Source organism: Microtus oregoni, unplaced genomic scaffold (genome assembly GCF_018167655.1).
Source record: "Microtus oregoni isolate MIOR12 unplaced genomic scaffold, Mior012 000002F_ref0000024, whole genome shotgun sequence".
Lineage (NCBI taxonomy): Eukaryota > Metazoa > Chordata > Mammalia > Rodentia > Cricetidae > Microtus > Microtus oregoni.
In genome coordinates, this window is record NW_024543061.1 from 7,574,114 (window position 1) to 7,597,150 (window position 23,037).

Genomic DNA, 23,037 nt, shown 5'->3' on the forward strand with positions numbered 1-23,037 from the left:
ATATGAAAAAATTGTATTTAAATATATGAAGAATCTTGATTTGCTACTTAAACTACTAAAGAGTTTATGAAAAGTCTGTTTTTTAGATAAAAAAATTATTGGTGCTACACCAACATCATTCCCTACAACCATCTGCACCAACAGTTACAGGGAATTCAATAACCTCTTCTGACTTCCCTGGGAACCAAAATTTCACACATGCACACAAGCTGGCACAACATTCCACATATAAATTAAAATAAATAAATTTAAAAGAAAATATACAATTTTTTGCAAAATCTAGTGGTATTTTGACCGAGTGTTTTTCAGTATATTGATTATTCTGTTATCAGAACTGATTTGTACCAAAGGAGTAACTGTGGGATAAACATTCAACACAAGCTTCTGAACACTCTGGATGACTGGGTTGTACATCCATAACAGGACTGCAGTGGATGAGATGATGAAGTCCACCCAGTACATGACCACAAAGAAAGTCACCAGCAGCAAGATGGTCTGGGTGGCCTTTTTCTCAGGGGATGATCTCGGGGAGCTGAGGCTGTGAAGATGCTTGTGTTGCCTCTGATGTCTGAACAAGATAAGCACCATGTATGCACTTGTGATCAGCATAACTCCTACAAGAAATATATCAATGGAGGTTGTTACTGTTAAATTCAATGCCCTGATGATGTAGTTCGTGGGGAAGATTGAGCAGTATTTAGTGACCTTCATCTGACTGGTCTCACTCACATTGGTAAAACCACCAACATAGAAGATCAGGTAGCTATACAATGACAAAGTGAGAGACCAAATATAGAAGAAAGCATAGATTATGTACTTCTTTAGCTTAAGTTTAAAGTTCGCCAAGAAAGTGGTACTGGGACTGATAGTGACAGCCTGGAACACACTCAGGAGGCAGGTGATGCAGATGGAGAGGCCTCTCATCACCCTGCTTATATAAAACGCTGTCTTGCATTTGACGTCATTGTCAATGTTCAGTGACTCAAATATGTCTGTAACCCAAACAACTTCTCCAGTGAGGAGCATTACTGTATGGATGAAGGTCAGTTGACAAGAGATCAGGTCCATGGGCTTAAGTCTGTGACATAGGATTATGAAAGTGTAGAAAAGAAGAAGAAATATATTGGCAAGGGCCCCAAGTCCATTTTGGAAATAAAAGACATTGTTTAACAAGGACATAATTGGGAAGTGTAATCATCAAGGAAGCAGAGATGAATCATATGTCATCGACCTAAAAAATAACAGAGTATACATCAAAATTGTGACTTGTGTCAATATGTCTATATCATCACTCTCTTTTACCTGCGCATTCTTGATTTATCTGTCACTTTACTTTTGTTGTTCCAGACTAGATACGGCCTATATTTATATGTGCCTTCTGCGTAATTCCTGAATACATAGCATATTGTGCATAATAAATGCATTGTCAGGTACATCCTAAACAGAATGCACTTCATGTTCCTGTATTGCATCTGGGCCTCATGTCTTAGAAATCCAATCCTACTGATTTATATTGCTTTATTTTATAATTGAAACCTAAAACAGTCCCCTCTCCATTGTCTCCTACCACCACCACTATCCTGGCCATGGTTCTATTTTGCTTTCCTGGTATCTATAGCTACTACAGGCTAGATATTCAGTTCTGCAGATGTGGAGCTATGAGCCTCCAGAAGAGAGAACATGAAACACTAAAATAAATATTATTTATATTACATTGTGACAAACATGAACTTTCCAAAGATGACCATATAATGATCCTGTTTTTGAATTTCTGTTTTAAAAGAGATCATTTCCCATGCAATGGAAATCAACGGCCTCAGTGTTACCATAAATCATCAACACACAGGCAGTTTCTATTATTTATATTAACAGTGTTACCTTTGATGTTTATGTTAGTTATTTGACTGGTTACCAGTGTCATTTTTTATCAAATTAATATTATTCAGTACTTTAAAAGTGGCTTCGTAATAAAGAAATAAAAACAATTAACTTGACACAGGTTCTTGTAAGAAAAGTGTGCCCAATTGTATTTTCAAGTTCACTACTATACTCCACATACACAAATTAATGCATGCATGCATGTATAGAAATGTTAGTGGGTGAGCTCACTCTAAAACTTCACCATCGATGTAAAACAATATAGAAACCATATATCTTATGATTTATATATACATGATTATGTAAAAATCTTAATCTAGTAATTGAATAGGTTCATCCCATTGTAAGAGCCAAGAATCTGTTTCTCCCACCAACAAAAATCTATGGTAGCTGCACCATGTTGTTCTCTGTTTTAGAATCTACAGAATAGGGACAGGAGAGATGGCTCAGTCTTAAGAACACATTAGTTTCTGTGATAAACAGGGGTTGATTCTCCAGTAGCAATAAGGTGGCTTATGACCATCTGTAACTAGTTCCAGGGACTCCATTGCCTTCTATTGACTCGGGCAAGCAAGTGGTGCACAACATGTATGCAGGCAAAACACATATGTATATAAAATGAAATAAATAAATCTTAATAAATAAAAGTTCCAGAATAAAATCTCATTTCCGTGTTGATCTCCAAACTCTAAGAAGTGTAGGCCAATTCCAACTTTAAAATTGCAAGTGGTCAATTCTTATACTTATACCTATTCATTATTTACTCTAGATCTAAAACTTATTAATACTTATTAATATTATAAGCCACATGTAAAAAGATAAAAAATTATATAAATAAAGTAATCAAAAAATGTTTTCTTATCCAAAAACTATGCACTTCAAACTCTCTACTTTATATCCATTGCTTTGTAAATGTTTAACACACACAAAAAATGAGATATCTTCTAGTTGATCCAAGTGGAATCTTTCTCTTGGGTTCACTGGAGCTGAAACTGGACCAGAAAAGTCCGTTGCTACCATGGCTTCAAACTGAGGTGTTAATGCATATATTCACTGAGAAAAGTCATTTATTTAATAAGAGTTTTTTTGTTTTGTTTTTTTGTTTTTTGGGTTTTGTTTTTTTTTTTTTGCAATTTTGAGATCACTGTAAGTATCTGCACTTTCTAGGAAAGATCTCTAAAACTGAGACACACATATCCTTGATATCTGAGGTTTTGTTTGTTGGTTCTTGCTTTTAAGACAGGACATTAGTCTACAGCTGATGCTGGCCTTGACTTTGCTGTGAACCTGAGGATGTTCTCAATTTTATGTTCTTTCTGTTTCTGCCTCCTGAATGCTGGAGTTACTGGTGTGCATACCAATTAAAGATGTTTATTTTAGTTTAAATTCCAAGTATTTATTAGACATTTTTATTTGATGCCTCTGGCAGTTCCATAACAGTACAAAAAGAATTATCCTAAGGTAATGTAACCAGGAAGGCATAGAATACAAGAAAACACCAGAGAGAGATAAGGCTACAAAGTACTTCAGTGCAAGGAGATCTGGACTCTCTAGGACATAGTGTATACACACCTCAAAGTCTGCGGAATTGTGAAGACTGAGGCTGTTCAGGCTGATAGTAAAGCACTGTAGCACATTCAGAGCAGACACTGAAGGTAGCTGTTGGTTATTGCTGCATCAAAATCTCCCAATAGTTTAAATTGCAGTATTTAGCTGTAAGTACTAAAACGCAAAGTGTGGCCATGAATACTCATAACAGTGGGGAAGCCACCGCCATTATATTGACCTAGACCAAAAGAACAAGCAGTCTGAAAGCAGCTGTTGGAAGAAATGTGCAAAAAAAGCAAGTGTTGCTTCTTGCATAGCTCCATGTTCTTCTAAGAAAAATCACTTTACCCCTTCATTATTATAGTATTTGATTTTAGAAAAGTCTTATTATATGAATTATTCTGGTCTTTTAATTTTGATTTGATAATATAATTATATAATGAACATACAAACATAATAGATCAAGTGTCAATTTCATTTTGTTTAATATAATTAGTGAGAAATGAAGAAAATCAGTGTGTCTGCTCAGAGAGAACATAAAGTGATTGTGTGACTTCAGGTGACAAGATACATGGTGTTGGCTGATGTACTGTCCAATGTCAGCAACATTAATACCTCTTAGGGAATCTCAGAAAGATGAAGACCTTAGCCACCCAAACTAGTTCCATGAGGAGATCTTTATGAAATACATGATGCCATCAGGAACAAATAGTGACTACTTATTAATAAGTTATTAATTCTTAGCTATTACTGGTACTCTTAGATAATTTAAATGCATAAGTTATTTTTGGAACTAGAATTTAGCACAGTTAACTGGAAGCGCAAAGACATAGAAAGATTATAACGATCTCACACTTACCAGACAGGTCCCCTGCAAGGAAGCAGCAGCAGCAGTGTCACTGCAGAGCCTGTGGGGAAGCAGTCAGACCCGAGATTGATCAAAACTCCCATAATTTACGTCTGGGAAAGATAGGAAAATGTTCACAAAAAAAGTGTGTGTGTGTGTGTGTGTGTGTGTGTGTGTGTGTGTGTGTGTGTGTGACATTATTGGACTACTGAGACTCAGAACAGAGCAATAGCATAGTGAACAATAGAAGTACTAACATGAACCCCTGTATAGCCCTTTAGTAAAAACCTGTGAGTTATATCAAATATGTTTGTGTAATATAGTGAACTTTAAGGAAAATGGAGAATTCATTTGTCCTCTGTTTTCTGTTGACTTGATCAGAGATCTTGGACCTGCCTAGTCTGCCTATGCAGACGTTTAAAGTAAATACTCAGAACAAATGAGTGTTCTATAATGTTTGTAAATGTTAACGCATATTTCTCTCTCTCTCTCTCTCTCTCTCTCTCTCTCTCTCTCTTTCTTTCTTTTTTCTTCTTTTGCAGGAGGCAAACAAAGATTTACTTGATGACTAAGAAGTTAGCAAAGCAGTCTGCATTTCCAGATTGGCGTAGTGTCTACAAGGAAGGACCCTGTTTCCCCAAAACTTCCAGAAATGATTCTGCCGAGAATCTGAAAACCTCTGTCCAGCTCCCACCACACCTGAGTCCCTCTTCACCTCTAAGAGCGCTGTGTGTGTGCAATCAGAGAACAGCTCTAGTTGCGGCTAAAGGGAACACTGACTTCCATGGCTCATTGGGAACCCTGCATGGATTTGCTTGGAGGCACCCTCCTGAGTCAATAGGGAGGGAAATGGCCTTTGTTTTCATTTTGTGGTTTATGAAACTCTTCACATGGAGTTTCCAGAAAGACGCTGAACAGGATAAATTACCTACAGTGGCTGATAGCCAAGGTGAAAGTCTATTAAAAACCTATTTCTCCAAAGTATATTGTCCCAAGAGCTTTATAGAAAAGACAACCAACTGAATGCATTTACCAGATGAGGGCTCTGAGAGACAGGATGGTTGGTTAGCCTGGAAAAAGGCACTGTTCTGGAAGGAGAGAGACTATGATGGAAAGCCTTTGTTTTACATTTCCAGACTACCACTCAGGAGCACATAGTGAGTTGCTTGCTATCTGGAGGGGATGAAGTGAGAATGAACAGCTGAACCTTCTTAGCATCTTGAACTTCCCAACGGCCAGAAGGAGTTCAGAGTGATACCCATGTCCGTGACTTTATTCCTGCACATTGGTGGGTCTTGCATATGTACAGAGTTAATTTTATTTTTCTACTCAGTAGTTAGCCTGTGTTAGTTGGGAGGATGTTAGTGAGTTGAGGAAGCAAGTCCTGCCACTGGCTGTTCTTTAAGGTTAGTGGTAAACACACATATTTTAATATTGAGTTCTATTCTAACCAATTGCATTTATATCCATGAAGGATATAATTTTTTCCATTTCCATTCTCACACCAGATAAAGGTTTATGGCTTTAGGTTTCTTTCTGTGGTTTGCTCACAGTCCATGCCTGGCATCTGTGTCACCTTCATCATATCATTTTTGACATCCCTACCCTGGAAGTTTCTCATATGCCAGACTCTGGTTCTGATCCTCCACCTCTCTCTCTTTGAAGATGTTGACTTTAAGCAGCATCTATAATGTGTCTGTTTCCTTTTCTTTTTAGTTGGTTTTATTGGTTAACTCATATTCTAACAATTTACTTCTGTGTTGTTTCTAATCTCTACCCATACTTAATGACAGTAATTTGCTTCATTTTATTCCATTTTATTGATAATTATATCATAATTCTACATTATCCATTTTCTACTTTAATTTTGTTGTGTTATTCTGTGTGTGAAAGATGAAGGGTCTCACTCTGTAGGTCAAACTGAATTAAAGCTCACAAATCTCCTGCTTTAGCATTCAAAATTCTGCGATCACAGGCGGGTACCTACAAACCTGCCTTCACTTCCTTTTAGTCTCCTATATACATTAGTCAATGACATTCAACCAAGATAAAATGGACTTCTGATATTCAGCAGCTAAACTAATTTACTTGGAATTTTGTGAATGTGTATTTTTAACTGTTAGTGGAGACACTTGGCAATTTTGTCTTAAATTGATTTTATACTATTCGAGAATTGCAAATACTTTTCTCACTGCTAATGAAAATATCGTATCAGTATTAGTGCACAAAGTTCAATTTAGAAAACTTAAAATATTAGAAGTAAATTTTTTAATTAAAACATACAAGACTCTTACTGAAATTTCCTGTTTTACATTTTTGTAAGAATAACCATACAGCTGGGCGATGGTGGCACATGCCTTTAATCCCAGCACTCGGGAGGCAGAGGCAGGCAGATCTCTGTGAGTTCGAGACCAGCCTGGTCTACAGAGCTAGTTTCAGGACAGGCTCCAAAGCCACAGAGAAACACTGTATCGAAAAACCAAAAAAGAAAAAAGAAACAAAAGAATAATCATACAAAGATTTAATAAATAAGAAAGGTGAGATTTCGAGACACTTTTGAAATATGTAGAAAAGATCTACTTTATTAGAAATCATTTCAGTACAATAAAAATTACATTAAAATTTTAAAATTTATTATACAATGCTAAGTACATCTTATGTTTTACTCTAGGCCATAAGTTAAAACATTTCTAAGCATTCATAAGTATATGCAAAGTTAACATAATAGAAAATTACAGATAAACACTAAATTAGTTAATATTTCTTTTAAATTCCTAGCTTAAGTTTCATATAAGTGCATATAGTCAGTAAATCTGAGAAAATTTGTAAAATGAGCAAATACAAAACATAATTCAAATGTATCAATATTATAAATGTACCCAAACAAACCAGTTAATGCGTGTTCTCTGTTTTTCACCCTCTAAGTCATTTCAGGTGTTTTCTTACAGGGATGGAGAACCTAAAACAACTACCATTAGCTAGGTGGAATCATGTTTTTAGAATTATTAGAGTATACACTCAGGAGAATCTATACTAAGTTATGCTGCTTAAAATATTCCATTAGGGGTCACTTTTTACATATTTATTAGTATACATTCATTGTAAAAAGTGATTGGTTTCATGACATTTTCATTCAGTATATACTATCATCAGTCATCTTTCACCCTGTTAGGCTTTCCTGTCTCTATCCACACTTCTGCTTGGCCCTGTGCTCTTCCCAATATTCCCCTTCTACCGTAATACAGTATATTCAGATTCATAGTAAATGATCATAGTATATTCTTTTATAAATCATTACACTCATGTTTTTATGTCAACAAGCATCAGTTGTGCTTGCTTATGACACAGAGTGGCTCAAAAGTAGAATTCTAAGCAGAGAATTCTCTAATCATTTATTGCAGAAAACCCTAACTCATTTTACCACCTACTTAGATCTTACTCTTAATAAATAGAAACACACTCACCTGGCTGGGCATTTGATAAACATCCTCATAGAATGAGGCTCTAAGAAGCAGTTATAAAGAAGAAATGTCATCAGCTCATCTCCCTCTTGACTCATAATTTTCATGTCATCTGCAAAAGGGCAGTTTTGCCCTTGACACTTAGACAGTGCAACCATCAAACGGGAAAGTGAACTTTTCTCATTCCAGTAACATAGTTTGTAGGAACAGCTGAGCTCTGGGTTTCCCATGTGAGAGCTCTTCTCCCCAGGCTATATCTGTCTGTGTAGATTAGCTGCTCTCAAGTCTTGTGAACAAACCAAACTAGTAGCATTGCTTTTTTGAAAAATCAGACAAATATTTCAGATTCCCCCAAGGTATTCCTCCTGTTTCCACAACATTCCTGATAGTCTTCATACTTCCTTCAGGGACTCATCTAGAAAGTACTAAAACTTTTGTTAAAATTAAGAAACTGCCACCTCCTTAAAACACACTTAGGAAAAGTAATCTTTCTAACAGAGAGCACAGAGAGAGAGGAGGTGATGTAACAGTACTATCAGGAAAGGCAGGCTGTGGGGCTACGGACATACTGATAGACTGCATGCCTAGAAAGCATGAATCCTGAGTTTAGAGCCCAGTGCTACATAATTCAACATAGTAATGGATATATATATATATATATATATATATATATATATATATATATATTACACTGAGGAAGCAAATTTGAAGATTAGAAATTCAAAGTTGTCTGTCCCATGGCCAGTTCAAAGCTAGTGAGAGATCATGCTGCATTTCCCTGCCAGAATACTTCCTTCCTCTACAGTTTCGGCATGAACCTCCAGCTCCAGTTGTGGACTGTTCTTCTATTCCTAGTCCTTACCCTCCTCCAGTGAGTGTATTCACAGGATTGTATAGGTCATACACTCAGTAGTAGAAAACAATAATGTCTTGTTTTTAGCACATAACTGTCAATTGACCCCTTCTTATAATTTATCATGAAGTTTATTTCAGCCCTAATCATAACTGCCACCTTAGTTATTCTCTTAATTCAAATAAATCTGATTTTTAAATGGTGACATTTGGGTGGATAAGATACATCTGTGGGGTAAAAGCATCTTGCACCAAGACTCATCATTGGCCTTCAATCCCAAGGACCCACATAATAGAAGGAGAGAACTTCTACAAGTGGATCTCTGACCCTCACATATACAGTATGCCATCAATGTGCAATTTTAGTAAACAGATAGTAAAAAAATAAAAGGGGTGCCATTTATTTTGTAAACCTACATATCCTCTTATAGGCTAACAGCTCTCATCACATGGTAGAGAGAGGCTGAGGAAAGGCAAAGCACGGAGTAAGCATCCTTGTTGAATTATTTTTGGATCACAAGCCCCCAATAATGACATGGAGACTTCTTATTAATTATGAAAGCTTGGCCTTTAGCTTAGACTTGTCATCAACTAGCTCTTTTTGCCAAATTAACCTACTTTTGATAATCTATACTCTGTCACATGGATTTGTGCCTTTCCTCAGTATGGCAAGTCTAACTTTCTCCAAGCCTGATGACAAGAATCGTGGAATTCTCCTAATTTCTCTCTCTCTCTTTTCCTGAAATTCCTGCCTAATTATTGGCCATTTAATTCCTTATTAAATCAATCAGAAGGTATCCTAGGCAAGACACGTATTTAGATTGTAAACAAATACTCTACAACAAAAGACAATATTAACATTATGGAAGAAATTTTTGATTTTTTATTTAAATTTTTAACTTTTTCAAAAATTTCACAAGTAATATATTTACAAAATTTATTTTATAAGAGTACATAAATTTGAGTGGAGGTGAGGGAGCACTCAGGAGAAGTTTTAAGAATCCATGAACAGTTTCTGGCTATTACAAATAATGCTGCTATGAACATATTTGAACAAATGCTTTTGTCATATGATAGGGCATCTCTTGGGTATATTCCCAAGAGTGGTATTGCCACCAATGCATGAGGGTACCCCTTCCTCCACAACCTCTCCAGCAAAGGCTATCATTGGTGTTTTTGATTTTAGCCATTCTGACAGGTGTAAGATGATATCTCAAAGTTGTTTTGATTTGCATTTCCCTGATCGCTAAGGAGGTTGAGCATGACCTTAAGTGTCTTTTGGTCATTTGAACTTCTTCTGTTGAGAATTCTCTTTTCAGTTCAGTGCCCCATTTTTAATTGGGTTATTTAGCATTTTAAAGTCTAGTTTCTTGAGTTCTTTATATATTTTGGAGATCAGACCTTTGTCTGTTGAGGGGTTGGTGAAGATCTTCTCCCAGTCAGTACGTTGCCTTTTTGTCTTAGTGACAGTGTCCTTTGCTTTACAGAAGCTTCTCAGTTTCACTAGGTCCCATTTATTCAATGTTGCCCTTAAGGTCTGTGCCGCGGGGGTGATACCTAGGAAGCGATCTCCTGTGCCCATTTGTTGTACGGTACTTCCCACTTTCTCTTCTATCAGGTTCAGTGTGTTCAGATTGATATTGAGGTCTTTGATCCATTTGGACTTGAGTTTTGCTCGTGGTGATAGATATGGGTCTATTTTCATTCTTCTACAGGTTGACAGCCAGTTGTGCCAGCACCATTTGTTGAAGATGCTCTCTTTCTTCCATTGTATACTTTTAGCTCCTTTATCGAAAATGAGGTGGTCATAGGTTTGTGGGTTAAAATCCGGGTCTTCTATACGATTCCATTGTTCGACTTCTCTGTTTTTATGCCAGTACCATGCTGTTTTTATTACTGTAGCTCTGTAATAGAGTTTGCAGTCAGGGATGGTAATGCCTCCAGAAGATCCTTTATTGTATAGGATTGTTTTGGCTATCCTGGGTTTTTTGTTTTTACATATAAAGTTGATTATTGTCCTCTCCAGATCTGTGAAGAATTTTGATGGGATCTTGATGGGGATTGCATTGAATCTATAAATTGCCTTTGGTAGAATTGCCATTTTTACTATGTTGATCCTCCCAATCCAAGAGCATAGGAGATCCTTCCATTTTCTGGTATACTCCTCAGTTTCTTTCTTCAATGCCCTAAAGTTCTTGTCAAATAGATCATTCACTTCCTTGGTTAGAGTTACCCCAAGATATTTTATGCTGTTTGTGGCTATCGTGAAAGGTGATGCTTCTCTGATTTCCCTCTCTGCTTTCGTATACTTTGTGTATAAGAGGGTAACTGATTTTTTGGAGTTGATCTTGTATCCTGCCACATTACTAAAGGTGTTTATCAGCTGTAAAAGTTCTTTGGTGGAGTTTTTGGGGTCGCTTATGTACACTATCATATCATCTGAAAATAACGAAAGTTTAACTTCTTCCTTTCCAATTCGGATCCCCTTGATTCCCTTATGTTGTCTTATTGCTATTGCTAAAACTTCAAGCACTATATTGAAGAGGTATGGAGAGAGTGGACAACTTTGTCATGTTCTTGATTTTAGTGGGATGGTTTTGAGTTTCTCTCCATTTAATTTGATGTTAGTTGTAGGCTTGCTGTAAATAGCTTTTATTATATTTAGGTATGACCCTTGTATCCCTAATCTCTCCATGTCTTTTATCATAAAGGGATGTTGAATTTAGATGTCCTACAATGGAAGAATGGATGAAGAAAGTGTGGAATATATACACATTAGAGTACTACTCTGCGGTAAAAAACAATGACTTCTCGAATTTTGCATGCAAATGGATGGAAATAGAAAACACTATCCTGAGTGAGGTAACCCAGACTCAAAAAGGTGAACAAGGGATGTACTCACTCATAATTTGTTTCTAGCCATAAATAAGGGTCACTGAGTCTGTAATTTGTGATCCTAAAGAAGCTAAATAAGAAGCTGGACCCAAAGAGAAACATATAGTTATCCTCCTGGCTATGGGAAGTAGACAAGAATGCCGGGCAAAAAACTGGGATCTTGGGGGTGGGGCGGGATGGGTGTAAGGGGAGAGGGGGAAAGAAAAGTGAGAAGGGAAGGATGGGGGGAACTTGGGGAAACGGGATGATTGGAATATAGGAGGGCTGGATAGGGAAGCAGGGAAGTACATATCTTAGTTAAGGGAGCCACCTTAGGGTTGGCAAGAGTCTCGAACCTAGAGTGGCTCCCAACTGTCCCGGGCGATGTCCCCAGTTAGTTCCTTGGGCAGCTGAGGATAGGGAACCTGAAATGACCCTATCCTATAGCCATACCGATGAATATCTTGCATATCACCATAGAACCTTCATCTGGCGATGGATGGAAATAGAGACAGAGACCCACACTGGAGCACCAGACTGAGCTCCCAAGGTTCCAATGAGGAGCAGAAGGAGGGAGAACATGAGCAAGGAAGTCAGGACCACGAGGGGTGCACCCACCCACTGAGACAGTGGGGCTGATCTATTGGGAGCTCACTAAGGTCAGCTGGTCTGTGACTGAAAAAGCAAGGGATAAAACTGGACTCTCTGAACATGGCGGACCATGAGAGCTGATGAGAAGCAAAGGACAAAAGCACGGGGTTTTGATCCTACTTCATGTTCTGGCTTTGTGGGAGCCTAACCAGTTTGGATGTTCACCTTCCTAGACCTGGATGGAAGGTGGAGGACCTTGAATTTTCCACGCGGCAAAGAACCCTGACTGCTCTTCGGACTGGAAAGGGAGGAGGAGAAAAGTGGGGGAAGGGGAGAAGGGGCGGAAGGAGGGGGAGGGAAATGGGAGGCTGGGAGGAGGCAGAATCTTTTTTTCTTTTCAATAAATAAATAAATTTAAAAAAAAGGAAACAATGAACAGAGTGTTGGTGCTTTGAAAAGATAATCAAAACTAAAAGCCCTTAGCCAAACTGAAATAAAGATAAGACCCAAATTAAGAAAGTTAAACATGAGAGGTAGTCATTAGAACACTGTTCAAATTAGAAAACTATAAAAAACACATTTAAAGTACATATTCCACTAAATTGAAAATTATGAGACCTCTACATACATCACAACTAATCTCTAGATTTTCTCCATAACCTACCTACCTCCAACTACCTAGACAATTCTTTGTGCCACCCTCAATAACCCACTCATTACCCAGAGCTCCCATATCTGTCACCAGGGTATATCTTGTTGTGCACTCTAACCTTCTTATCCATACACTTTTACCTAACAAATTGAGACTGGGTCCTATAACCAGTGTATCAGCCTAGTCTGACCTTCTCTGCCCTTACTGCACAGGAGCTCTAGTACTGGACCACAGCTTAACTTACCATCTTCCCATTCAGCTCCAGCACTCTACAGTGTCATATCCAGACTTTCAACACAGACCAATTATTGTGGTAATATAGAAAATGTTGAGAGTCTGGTTTAGAGAAACAGTTAACGTTTTAATTAGATAGACATTAATTGGCCATCCTCTTCAGACCATGGAAGACAATAGTGCTGAGAGAAATTTGGATAATGGAGGCTCCAGTCTTAGAGGTTTCAGAGGAAATGAACATTAGTAAATAGCCTACAGACCATTCTTGTAATATTTTGGCAAAGAACATGGTTAGTTTCTGCATTGTCCTGAGAATCTGCCTGAGGCTAAAGTGGAGGATTTCAGCATTAATTTCTATGGCAAAGGAAATTGCAAGGCATCCTAGTATTGACTGTGTCAGATAGATGTAAGTGACAACTGTTCAGAAGATCTACATTGAAGAGAAGCAAACAGGACAAAGATAAATATAAAATGTACAGTTTGAGGAGAAAAAAGAGAACCAGGAAATGTAAGGATAGAACCAAGTCTTATGAAAACATTTAATGAAAAGCCTAATGCTAAATGGAATAAAGAGAGTGGTGCAGTGATACACATTTGTATTTTAATAAATAAAGCTTGCCGAAACATCAGAGAGTAACACAGCTCCACTAGTCAGCCTTACAGACCAGGCAATGATGAGGCAAAACTTTAATCCCAATAGCCACACTAGCTCTCATAGAAACTGGGCTGTAGTCATGCATACCTTTAATCCCAGCCCTAGAGAGGCATTTAAGACTGGAGAGGAAAGTTCTCACACAATCTCATCAGAAATTCCTGGAGGTGGGTTTGATCGCAATTTCTGACTGAGGTAGAGGTTAGAGCCAGTGGCTGGCTGTTTTGCTTTTCTGACCTTCAGGTTGAATCCCAGTATCTGTCTCTCTGATTTTATTAATCATGCTACAGAATGGTAAAACCTCACCAAGCTAATCCTGCAACAAGTGAAAGAGAAAGGCCTGAGGAATTTCCTGGGCCTAAACAACAAAAATGACTTTAACCACCTGATTCTTGATTGAGTCAATAACAATACTGAAAAGAAATTGTGGGATCTTTCTCTACTGTTAAGGAAAGCCTGGTATATCTTGTTGTGTGCTCTATGAGGAGTTATGCTGTATTTCCAAGAACTTAATGAGTTTGCCTCTCATCCAAGTACAACTATGGGGAAAATGTGATGGAGTGTTATAAAGCTGTGAGTTAATAGCAGAAGGATCATAATACTAAATTAGTCTGAGTTTATTCAAATGAGATCACTAATCAGAGCTTTCAAGGTTATCATGGAGGCTCACACTTTTTTTAAGACATCAAGAAATTGCCAAAATATTTGTCCAAGATGACCTATTGAGATAGGGGCTGGAGATGCCTCATATCCCTTGGTTTAGTGTTAATGGAAGTTTTTTAAGACTCAGGGTAATTACAATGTTTAAGTGGATTCACTGCTTACAATTTGTCTTGGTGTTGGGGAAATGGGCTCAGTGCTAAACAATACGTGCTTCTCTTACAGAGGACCCAAGGTTAGTTCCCAGGAACCACACTGGGCAGCTCAAAACTAGAGTTTTACTGATAGTCACCATTTTTAAGAAGTACCCCAAGATTTTACCAGAGTGACTATACACTAGGGATAAAGAAACTATCAGACTTTCCTGGCCTATGGGATTTGAGGAATATACATCTGCATAATAAAGGCAATTACAGCAAGTACATAGCCAATATCAGCTTACATGGAGAGAAACTTCCCTTAAAATCAGGAAGAAAAGGAAGTATGTCCAGTCTCTCCATACCTATTCAATATAGTATTTGAAGTCTAAGCTAGAACAATAAGACAATGAAGAGATACAAATAGGAAAGAAGTCAAAGGGTCTTTATTTGCAGATGCTACGATTGTGTGATAGCTATTCTCAGTTGTCGAGTTGACACTGGACACACCTCTAGAAAATTATTTTTTCTTAATTAAATCATTTGAAGTGGAGAGACCCATTTCTAATCTGGATCTTTGAGGTAGGAAGACAGATCATTGATCCAGATCTTATGAGGTAGGGAGATCCACCTTTAATCTGAATCATGAATTCTCTTGGCAGGCTATTTAAAGAACATGGAAGATGGAAGCTTAACTCTCTTTGCTTGCTTGATCTTGCAAAAAAAGTTTATTGCTTTACTGACATTAGAGCCTACTTCTTCAGGAATCCATCATATACTGAAGATTAGCTGAGACATCCATCCTGGTGCACTGAACAACTACTGGATTCTTGGACATTAGTAGATAGCCATTGATAAACTGGATGGAAGACAGCCAGTAAGTCATTCTAGTAAATTTCCTTGGAAGATAGATAGAGAGATAGATAGGTAGGTAGGTAGGTAGGTAGGTAGATGATAGATAGATAAAGATACATAGATAGATAGATAGATAGATAGATAGATAGATAGATAGATAGACTCTATATATTGTGTTTCCCTAGAAAAAGAACCCTGACAAGCACAAAAAATAAGTGACTAAAACTTTTGCTATCTGATCAAAACTTTCATCAAAGTGGCTGGGGATTCAAAATTAACACATAAAAATCAGTAGCCATCTTATATACAAATAAATAAACTGAGAAAAAGCAGGGAAATAACACCTTGCACAATTGCACAATAACCTCAAATAATATAAAATATCCTAGGACAATTCTAACCAAACAAGTGAAAGACTTATATGACTAAAATCTTTAACACATTGGAGAAAGAAATGGAAGAAGATATCAGAAGTTGGAAAGATCTCCCATGCTCATGGATCTATGGATTAACATAGTAGAAATGGCCATTCTACCAAAACCGATCTACAGATTCATTGAAGCCCCCTTCAAAATTCCCTCACAATCTTCAGAGAAATTGAAAAGATCATTTTTTAGTTCTATATGGAAACACAAAACACCCAGCAGAACTAATTTACTCGTGAATGATAAAAGAACTTCTGAAGGTATCACCATTCCCAAAATCAATTTGCACTTTAGAGCTATGTTAATAAAAAAAACAGCATCAGATTGGCACAGAATCAGACAGGTTGATCACTGGATACAAATTGAAGATCAATTTGGAAAAAAAGGCAGCATCTTCAACAAATGTTGCTAGTCAAATTAGATGGCTACATGTAGAAGAATGAAAAATTTATCCATAGTTATCACACTACACAAATTCAACTCCAAAAAGATCAAAGGCATCAACATATGGCTAGTTACACTGAATCTCATAGATGAGAAAGTGGAGAATATCCTTGAACTCATTGGTACAGGGAAAAAGTTTCTGAAAGGAACACTGTTAGCATAGTAACTAAAATCAAAAATTAATAAATGTAACCTCTGAAAATAAAGACCTCCTTCATGGCAAAAGACACCATCATTCAGACAAATCGGAAGACTACAGGATGGGAAAAGACATTTACCAACTAAACATCAGATAGCGGATTAATATGAAAAAAAACTTAAAAATAGACACCAAGGAAACAGCGTAATTTAAAAGTAGGGTACAAAGAACTCTCAAAGGAAAAACAAAAGTCTGATGTTCACTAAAGAACTTTTCAATATCCTTAGTTATCAGGGAACTTAAAATTAAAACTTCTCTGAGATTTCATTTTACACCATCAGAATGCCCAAGATCAATAAAACAAATGAGAACTCGTGATTGGGAGGTTGTAGAGTAAGGAGATCACTCTTGCACTGCTGTTGGGAGTGTAAACTTGTATATCTGAAGTGGGATTCCCGTCTGTATGCTGTGAATATGTTTTATTACTTTTAGTTAATGAACAAAGCTGTTTCTACCACTGGCTTAGCTGAGCAAAGCCAGGCAGGAAATATGAACAGAAATATACAGAAAGTAGGTGGAGTCAAGAAGATGCCAAATAAGAAAACTTGGGTGCTGGAAGGTTTCCAGTAAGCAACAGCCTTATGGTGATATGTAGATTAATAGAAATATGTTGATTTAAGAGGTAAGAGTCAGTTAATAAGAAGCCTAAGCTAATTGGTCAAGTTTTACTGTAATTAATATAGTTTCTCTGTGATTATATTGATCAGTTCAGGGAGGAAAAGAAGAAGTATCTGTCTACATATATCCACTATGAAAATCGGTGTGGCAGTTATTCACAAAGCTGGGAAGAGATCCAGCTATACCACTATTGGCCTTATACCAAAAAGAAACTTCATCCTATTACAAAAACACTTGCTTAACCAAGTTCATTGCTGCTATATTTATAATAACCTAAATTGGAAACAACCCAATGTACACCCATGGATTAATGAATAAAAAGGGTGGTATATTGACACATTGGACTATTACTCAGCCATTAAAAATAATGAAATTTTCAGGTAAATGGATAAAACTAGAAAAAAATGATTTTGAGTGAGGTAACCCAGACTCAGAAATACAAACATGGTATACATTTGTTAATATGTTAATTTCAGCTATTATGTCATTGATAAGCTAGCTACAATCTATATAACAACAGAGGATAGGTATAGAGTAAAGGAATAGAGAGAATAGATGGATTTTCTTATGAAGGGAATATAGAGTAGATGATACTGAATGGATGGATGGGGGAGGTGGAATTGGAGAATTGAATGGGGATAGGGAAGGAAGAATGGGGAAAGAAAGGGAATAGGGATGAAGAAAATTAAAACTAAGGAACACTTGAGGGGTGTTTGGGAATGTAATACAGTAAAAACTTACATATATATCAGAATTTGAACTAAATTAAATCACCAAATAACAGGGGAGACAGAGCCAAAACAGAACATCACTTTTGGCCAAATGTAGATATAAATCCAGGATTAGTTATATCTAATTGAGTTGTTGGACAAATGGCTGTTGAAAGAGATTTCTTACCTGCCCAGTCCTACAGCCATTTAATCCCCAAAGAAAAACACAGAGGTTTACATTAATTATAATTTGATTGGCCTATTAGCTCAGGCTTCTTATTAACTCGTATAACTTATAGTAGTTCATAGTTCTTGTCTGTGTTAGCCTCGTGGCTTCATCCCCTTTTCAACAAGGCAGTCACATCTTGCTTCTTTTGTGTCTGGCTTCCTCTGTGTCTTGGTGATGACTGCAGACTTCCTCTTTTCTATTCCCAAAATTTTCCTGTTCTCCTTGCCCTGCCTCAAATTCCTGCCTGGCTTCTGGCCAATCAGCATTTTATTAATCAAGTACAAAAACAAATCTTTACAGGATAAAACCATTGTCCCACAGCAAATGGGCCCCATGGAAACCACCCAAATCCTAGGATATCACCAAGGATATTTATTGGTTCCTCTCCACAAATTGGTGGTAAGGCCTTTTTGCTGAAGACAATACCCTGCACAAATCATTGAACACTGAAAATTTGAGCTGGTGACTATCTAGAACCTTCACCCCTATGGTTTAGTGATCATCATTCTGGTTGGTGTTCTGAAGGCGTAAGTCACAAACAATGCCACACCAGTTGGGAATTATGATTAATAGGGTGGTATTTATTTAAAGGGGAAAAAACTTACAGATCACTGTCCCAGGCAACAGCCCTCTATGCAACCAGGAAGGGAGTCTAGTCGCCGGCGGAGCAGGAAGTGAAGAGAGAGAGGAGAGGGAAGTGGCCGCTTTTTTAAAGGGAGAGAGACCACGCCCCAGTGGGCTGGTATCTCAGCAGCTATAGGCTGGAGGAGTGGGAGGACCTCCCGTAACACCTCCCCCTTTTGTTTAAATAAGAGAGTTCTAAACCTACTATGAAATTATATGCAATAAGTACAAATATCCTATTCTAACTAGCTTGGTCTTGTATAATAAATAACTTGGCCAAGTCATGAGAGAAAGTAACTACATTTATATAGTCTTCAACCCCATTGAAGATCTGAGAAGGGAAATAATGTTACCTGGGTAATTAGGAAGTTCAGTAAAACAACTTCCAAAACATGCAACAAATCACAGAGACAACTAGCTACCTGGGCAATCACCCAAAGTCACATTAGCAGCATTGAAGCAACCAACTTTGGCTAAGGCCTAACATAACTGACATACCATTTTCTAAGGCAAGCAACTTTTCAAAACTATCTTAGCCTGTCTTGGCAGGATATGACAGTCCTGTTTTATCCATTGATGTACGCTCTGTATCTTTGTCAGTCATTGAGGTATGGGCATTTCTTTGCCCAAAGGCCAGTTCTGCCAAAAAGAAAGGCTCCAGGTGGAGTGTCTTTGGTGCTCAACATTCTCTCGGGAATAGAGTGGTGTTGCCAGGAGCAATTGTGTCTCACTACCACAAAACTCTGAGTTAGATTAAAGGCCATTTTCTACAGCTCTTTGAAGAAGTTGAAGATTATCTATCTATACTGAGTATAATCTCTATATATCTAAATAACCTGATTAGTCTAATTATAAATGACAAACTTAGATGACTATTAATCTATATAATTCTCAATATCTATCTAACTTAAAGACTAAGACAATAAACGACTATGAAACAAATGAGGACAATGACTTCCAAATATAAACAATGTACAAATATACATTGCAATATGGTAAATATATATCAATACACAAACAATATATAAGTATCTTAATCAGAGGTAGAATTCTACACTGCAATATGGTAAATATATACAATATATATCAATACAATATATGTCAATATATTAAAAAATGTTTTAAACAGAGGTAGGAACATGCATGCATACAATAATCAATATAATTTAACTTTGTATCAACATACAAGAATCTATACCAATATATTTGTCTAAAAACAGTAACTCACAATTACAAATCTATTATCCCATCATCCCTCTTTTTTTTTCAAAATGATCCCTGAGCTTATAAAATTCCTCCCCCAACCCTCAATCATATACTAATTATAATCAACCCCTAAATGATGTCCCTAAACCCAAGGGCAAACTTTACTGGGAGAGGGGACGTCGTCCTCTAGAATTACTTCCAGCTGTCATGGGGGCGACGTTCTTTCTGGGGGATCCTGTGAAAGTAAAAGGATGGTTAAATTTCAAGATCAATGTCTTTTAAAATTGCAAATACTCTCTGAGTATTTTGTGCAGGTCTGGCCAAAATGTTGTATAAGATGTGCACCATTTCAGCTAAACAAGTTGGAACTGTCTTGTGCAGCTGGTACCCAAAGCAGGTCTTGTAGTAGCGCTATCAGTATCATGACGTCATATCAACCAGGTGGAGTTGTTGTTATGGGGCCCCATCTTCTTCCTGGAAACTTCAAATGTCACTTCAGCAAAAACTCATTGTTCATTGTGAAAAACTTAAACATTAATCATATAGACATATATGTATATATTCACTGAAAGGCATGATAGATATATTCAACGAAAAGTATGATAGATATGAAGAAAAGCAAAGATGTTTTCTAAACTCATATTTCTTTCTGTGCCATATCATTGCTCTTGACATGAGACAAAAACTCAAGAAACTCTGGGTTTTTCTCTTATTAACAGGCTGGGAATTGGAGAGGGACTGAGCCAGAGTCCAACTTCAAAACCAGCTTTATAAATTTAGAAATATGGTTTAATATTACTTACACAACCCATTCAGTTTTCTTGATATTTCCTATTGGGCAAGTATTTTTCCATCTGTCAGTATCCAAACATCCAGGGTCCCTTGAATTTTTCAAAGATGAGTCTTTTCCTGTGGAGATAGGAACAGAACCCTGCCCCCATTCTATATTTTTCTTACCACCTGTATGAATATCATCATTGTGGATGAGTTGTCATTTCTCCTTTCCAAGAGTTTTCTCCTCTTCAAATCAAAACTTCATTAATTTTGATGGTATCCACAATTTTTCTTCTCCTGTGGAAACAAGAGCAAAACCCCTTCCCCAACGTAGCACATCTCCTGGCTTCCATTGAGAGGTCAGCACATCTTTGAAATACATCGGTTGATTTAGTTCAGCAGACTTTTCCATTATCCAATGTCTCTCTGCTGCTGTAGTTCCTTTCTCATTAGCGTTAAGAAAATTCAAGGTTAATAAAGCATTATGTAATCTATTTCTGGGGGTATTTTCAGTCCCTTTCTGTGTGTTCAGCATATCCTTTATAGTATGATTTGATCTTTCTATAACTGCCTGACCTGTAGGATTATTTGGTATACCTGTAATGTGTTTTATATTATAATAATCAAAAAAGCATTTCATTTTATTAGATACATATGCTGGACCATTATCTGTCTTTATTTGCGCAGGTATACCCATGATGGCCATAACTTCCAATAAATGTGTGATTACTGAATCAGCCTTTTCTGAGCTCAGGGCAGTAGCCCATTGAAAACCTGAATACGTGTCTATGGTGTGGTGTACATATTTTAATTTACCAAATTCCATAAAGTGGAACACATCCATCTGCCAGATTTCATTTCTCTTAGTACCCTTTGGGTTACTCCCTGCAGGCAACGGTGTTTGATTATAGAAAGAACAAGTAGGACATCTCTTTATAATGTCCTTAGCTTGTTGCCAAGTAATGGAAAATTCTTCCTTTAGGCCTTTACTATTGACAGGATGCTTCTTATGAAATTCTGAGGCCTGCAACACACTTCCAATCAATAATTGATCAACCTCAGCGTTGCCTTGGGCTAGAGGACCAGGCAAACCTGTATGGGACCGGATGTATGTTATGTACATCAGACAAAGCCTATTCCTGATTATGTCTTGTACCTGGATAAACAATGAAGTCAACTCTGTGTCATCTCGTATAAATTCAGCCATTTCAATATGCAAGATAACTCTTCTGCATATTGTGAATCTGTAACTATATTAAGAGGTTCTTTAAAATCCCTTAGCACCATAAGAATGGCATATAATTCTGCCTTCTGGACAGAATTATAAGGGCTTTGTTCCACCTTACTCAATTCATCTGACTTGTAACCTGCTTTCCCTGATTTATTTCCCTCAGTATAGAATGTACGGGCTCCAGTTATTGGAGCATCACGTACAATTCTAGGAAGAATCCAAGAAGTTCTCTTTATGAGGTTAAGTCTACCACTTTTGGGATAGTTGCTATTAATTTCTCCCAAAAAAATTAGCACAAGCTCTTTGCCATGGTTCATTGTCTTCGCATAACTTTTTTATTTCTTCAATAGTAAAAGGCACTATAATTTCTGCTGGGTCTATACCTACTAGTTGATGAAGTCTCAGCTTACCTTTTATAATTAATTCAGAGACTTTTTCCACATACGTTTTTAATTTTTTACTTGATTTATTAGGTATAAATATCCACTCTAAAATAATATCTTTCCTCTGCATTAGAATCCGTGTAGGAGAAATTCTGGAAGGCAATATGATTAGGATGCAGCTAAGATTTGGGTTCACCCTATCCACATGTGCCTCCTGTAATTTTTCCTCAATCATTGTCAGTTCCTTTTCTGCTTCAGCTGTCAGTTTTCTTGGACTATTCAAATCTTTATCACCATCTAAGGTTTTGTTTAAATGAACTATTAGATCAGGTGTTATCCCAACAGCTGGTCGTAGACTGGAAATGTCTCCTAACAATCTTTGGAAGTCATTAAGAGTCTTTAACCAGTCTCTTCTAATTTGTGCCTTTTGCGTTTTAATTTTCTCTAACCCTATTCTGTAACCTAGGTAATTAATAGAATTTCCTCTTTGAATATTTTCAGGGGCAATTTGTAATCCCCACCTAGGCAAGACTTTCTTTACTTCTTCAAACAACCTTTCAAAAGTATCTTTATTTGAATCAGATAACAAGATGTCATCCATGTAATGATGGACTTGGGGAATTGTTTACGAATTATTTCCAATGGCTTACTTACAAAATATTGGCACAATGTAGGACTATTGAGCATACCCTGTGGGAGGACAGTCCATTGATATCTCCTATTAGGCTGAGAATTATTATAAGTAGGCACTGTGAAGCCAAATTTTTCTCTATCCTTTTCTTGTAATGGCATAGTGAAAAAACAATCTTTCAAATCAATAACAATAAGAGGCCATCCTTTTGGTAACAGAGAAGACAAAGGAATTCCAGATTGTAGTGGGCCCATAGGTTGTATTACTTTGTTTACAGCTCTTAGATCTGTCACCATTCTCCATTTACCAGATTTCTTTCTTA

General features: G+C 37.1%; 1 protein-coding gene across 1 annotated transcript; it reads right to left on the reverse strand.

The window, feature by feature from the left end:
* Positions 1-279: 279 nt before the first annotated feature.
* On the reverse strand, positions 280-1,203 carry LOC121438720 (putative vomeronasal receptor-like protein 4). Its single transcript, XM_041639102.1, has one exon. It carries the CDS (start codon positions 1,177-1,179, stop codon positions 280-282), a length of 900 nt encoding a protein of 299 aa, XP_041495036.1. The 5' UTR covers positions 1,180-1,203.
* Between the last annotated feature and the right edge of the window lie 21,834 nt (positions 1,204-23,037).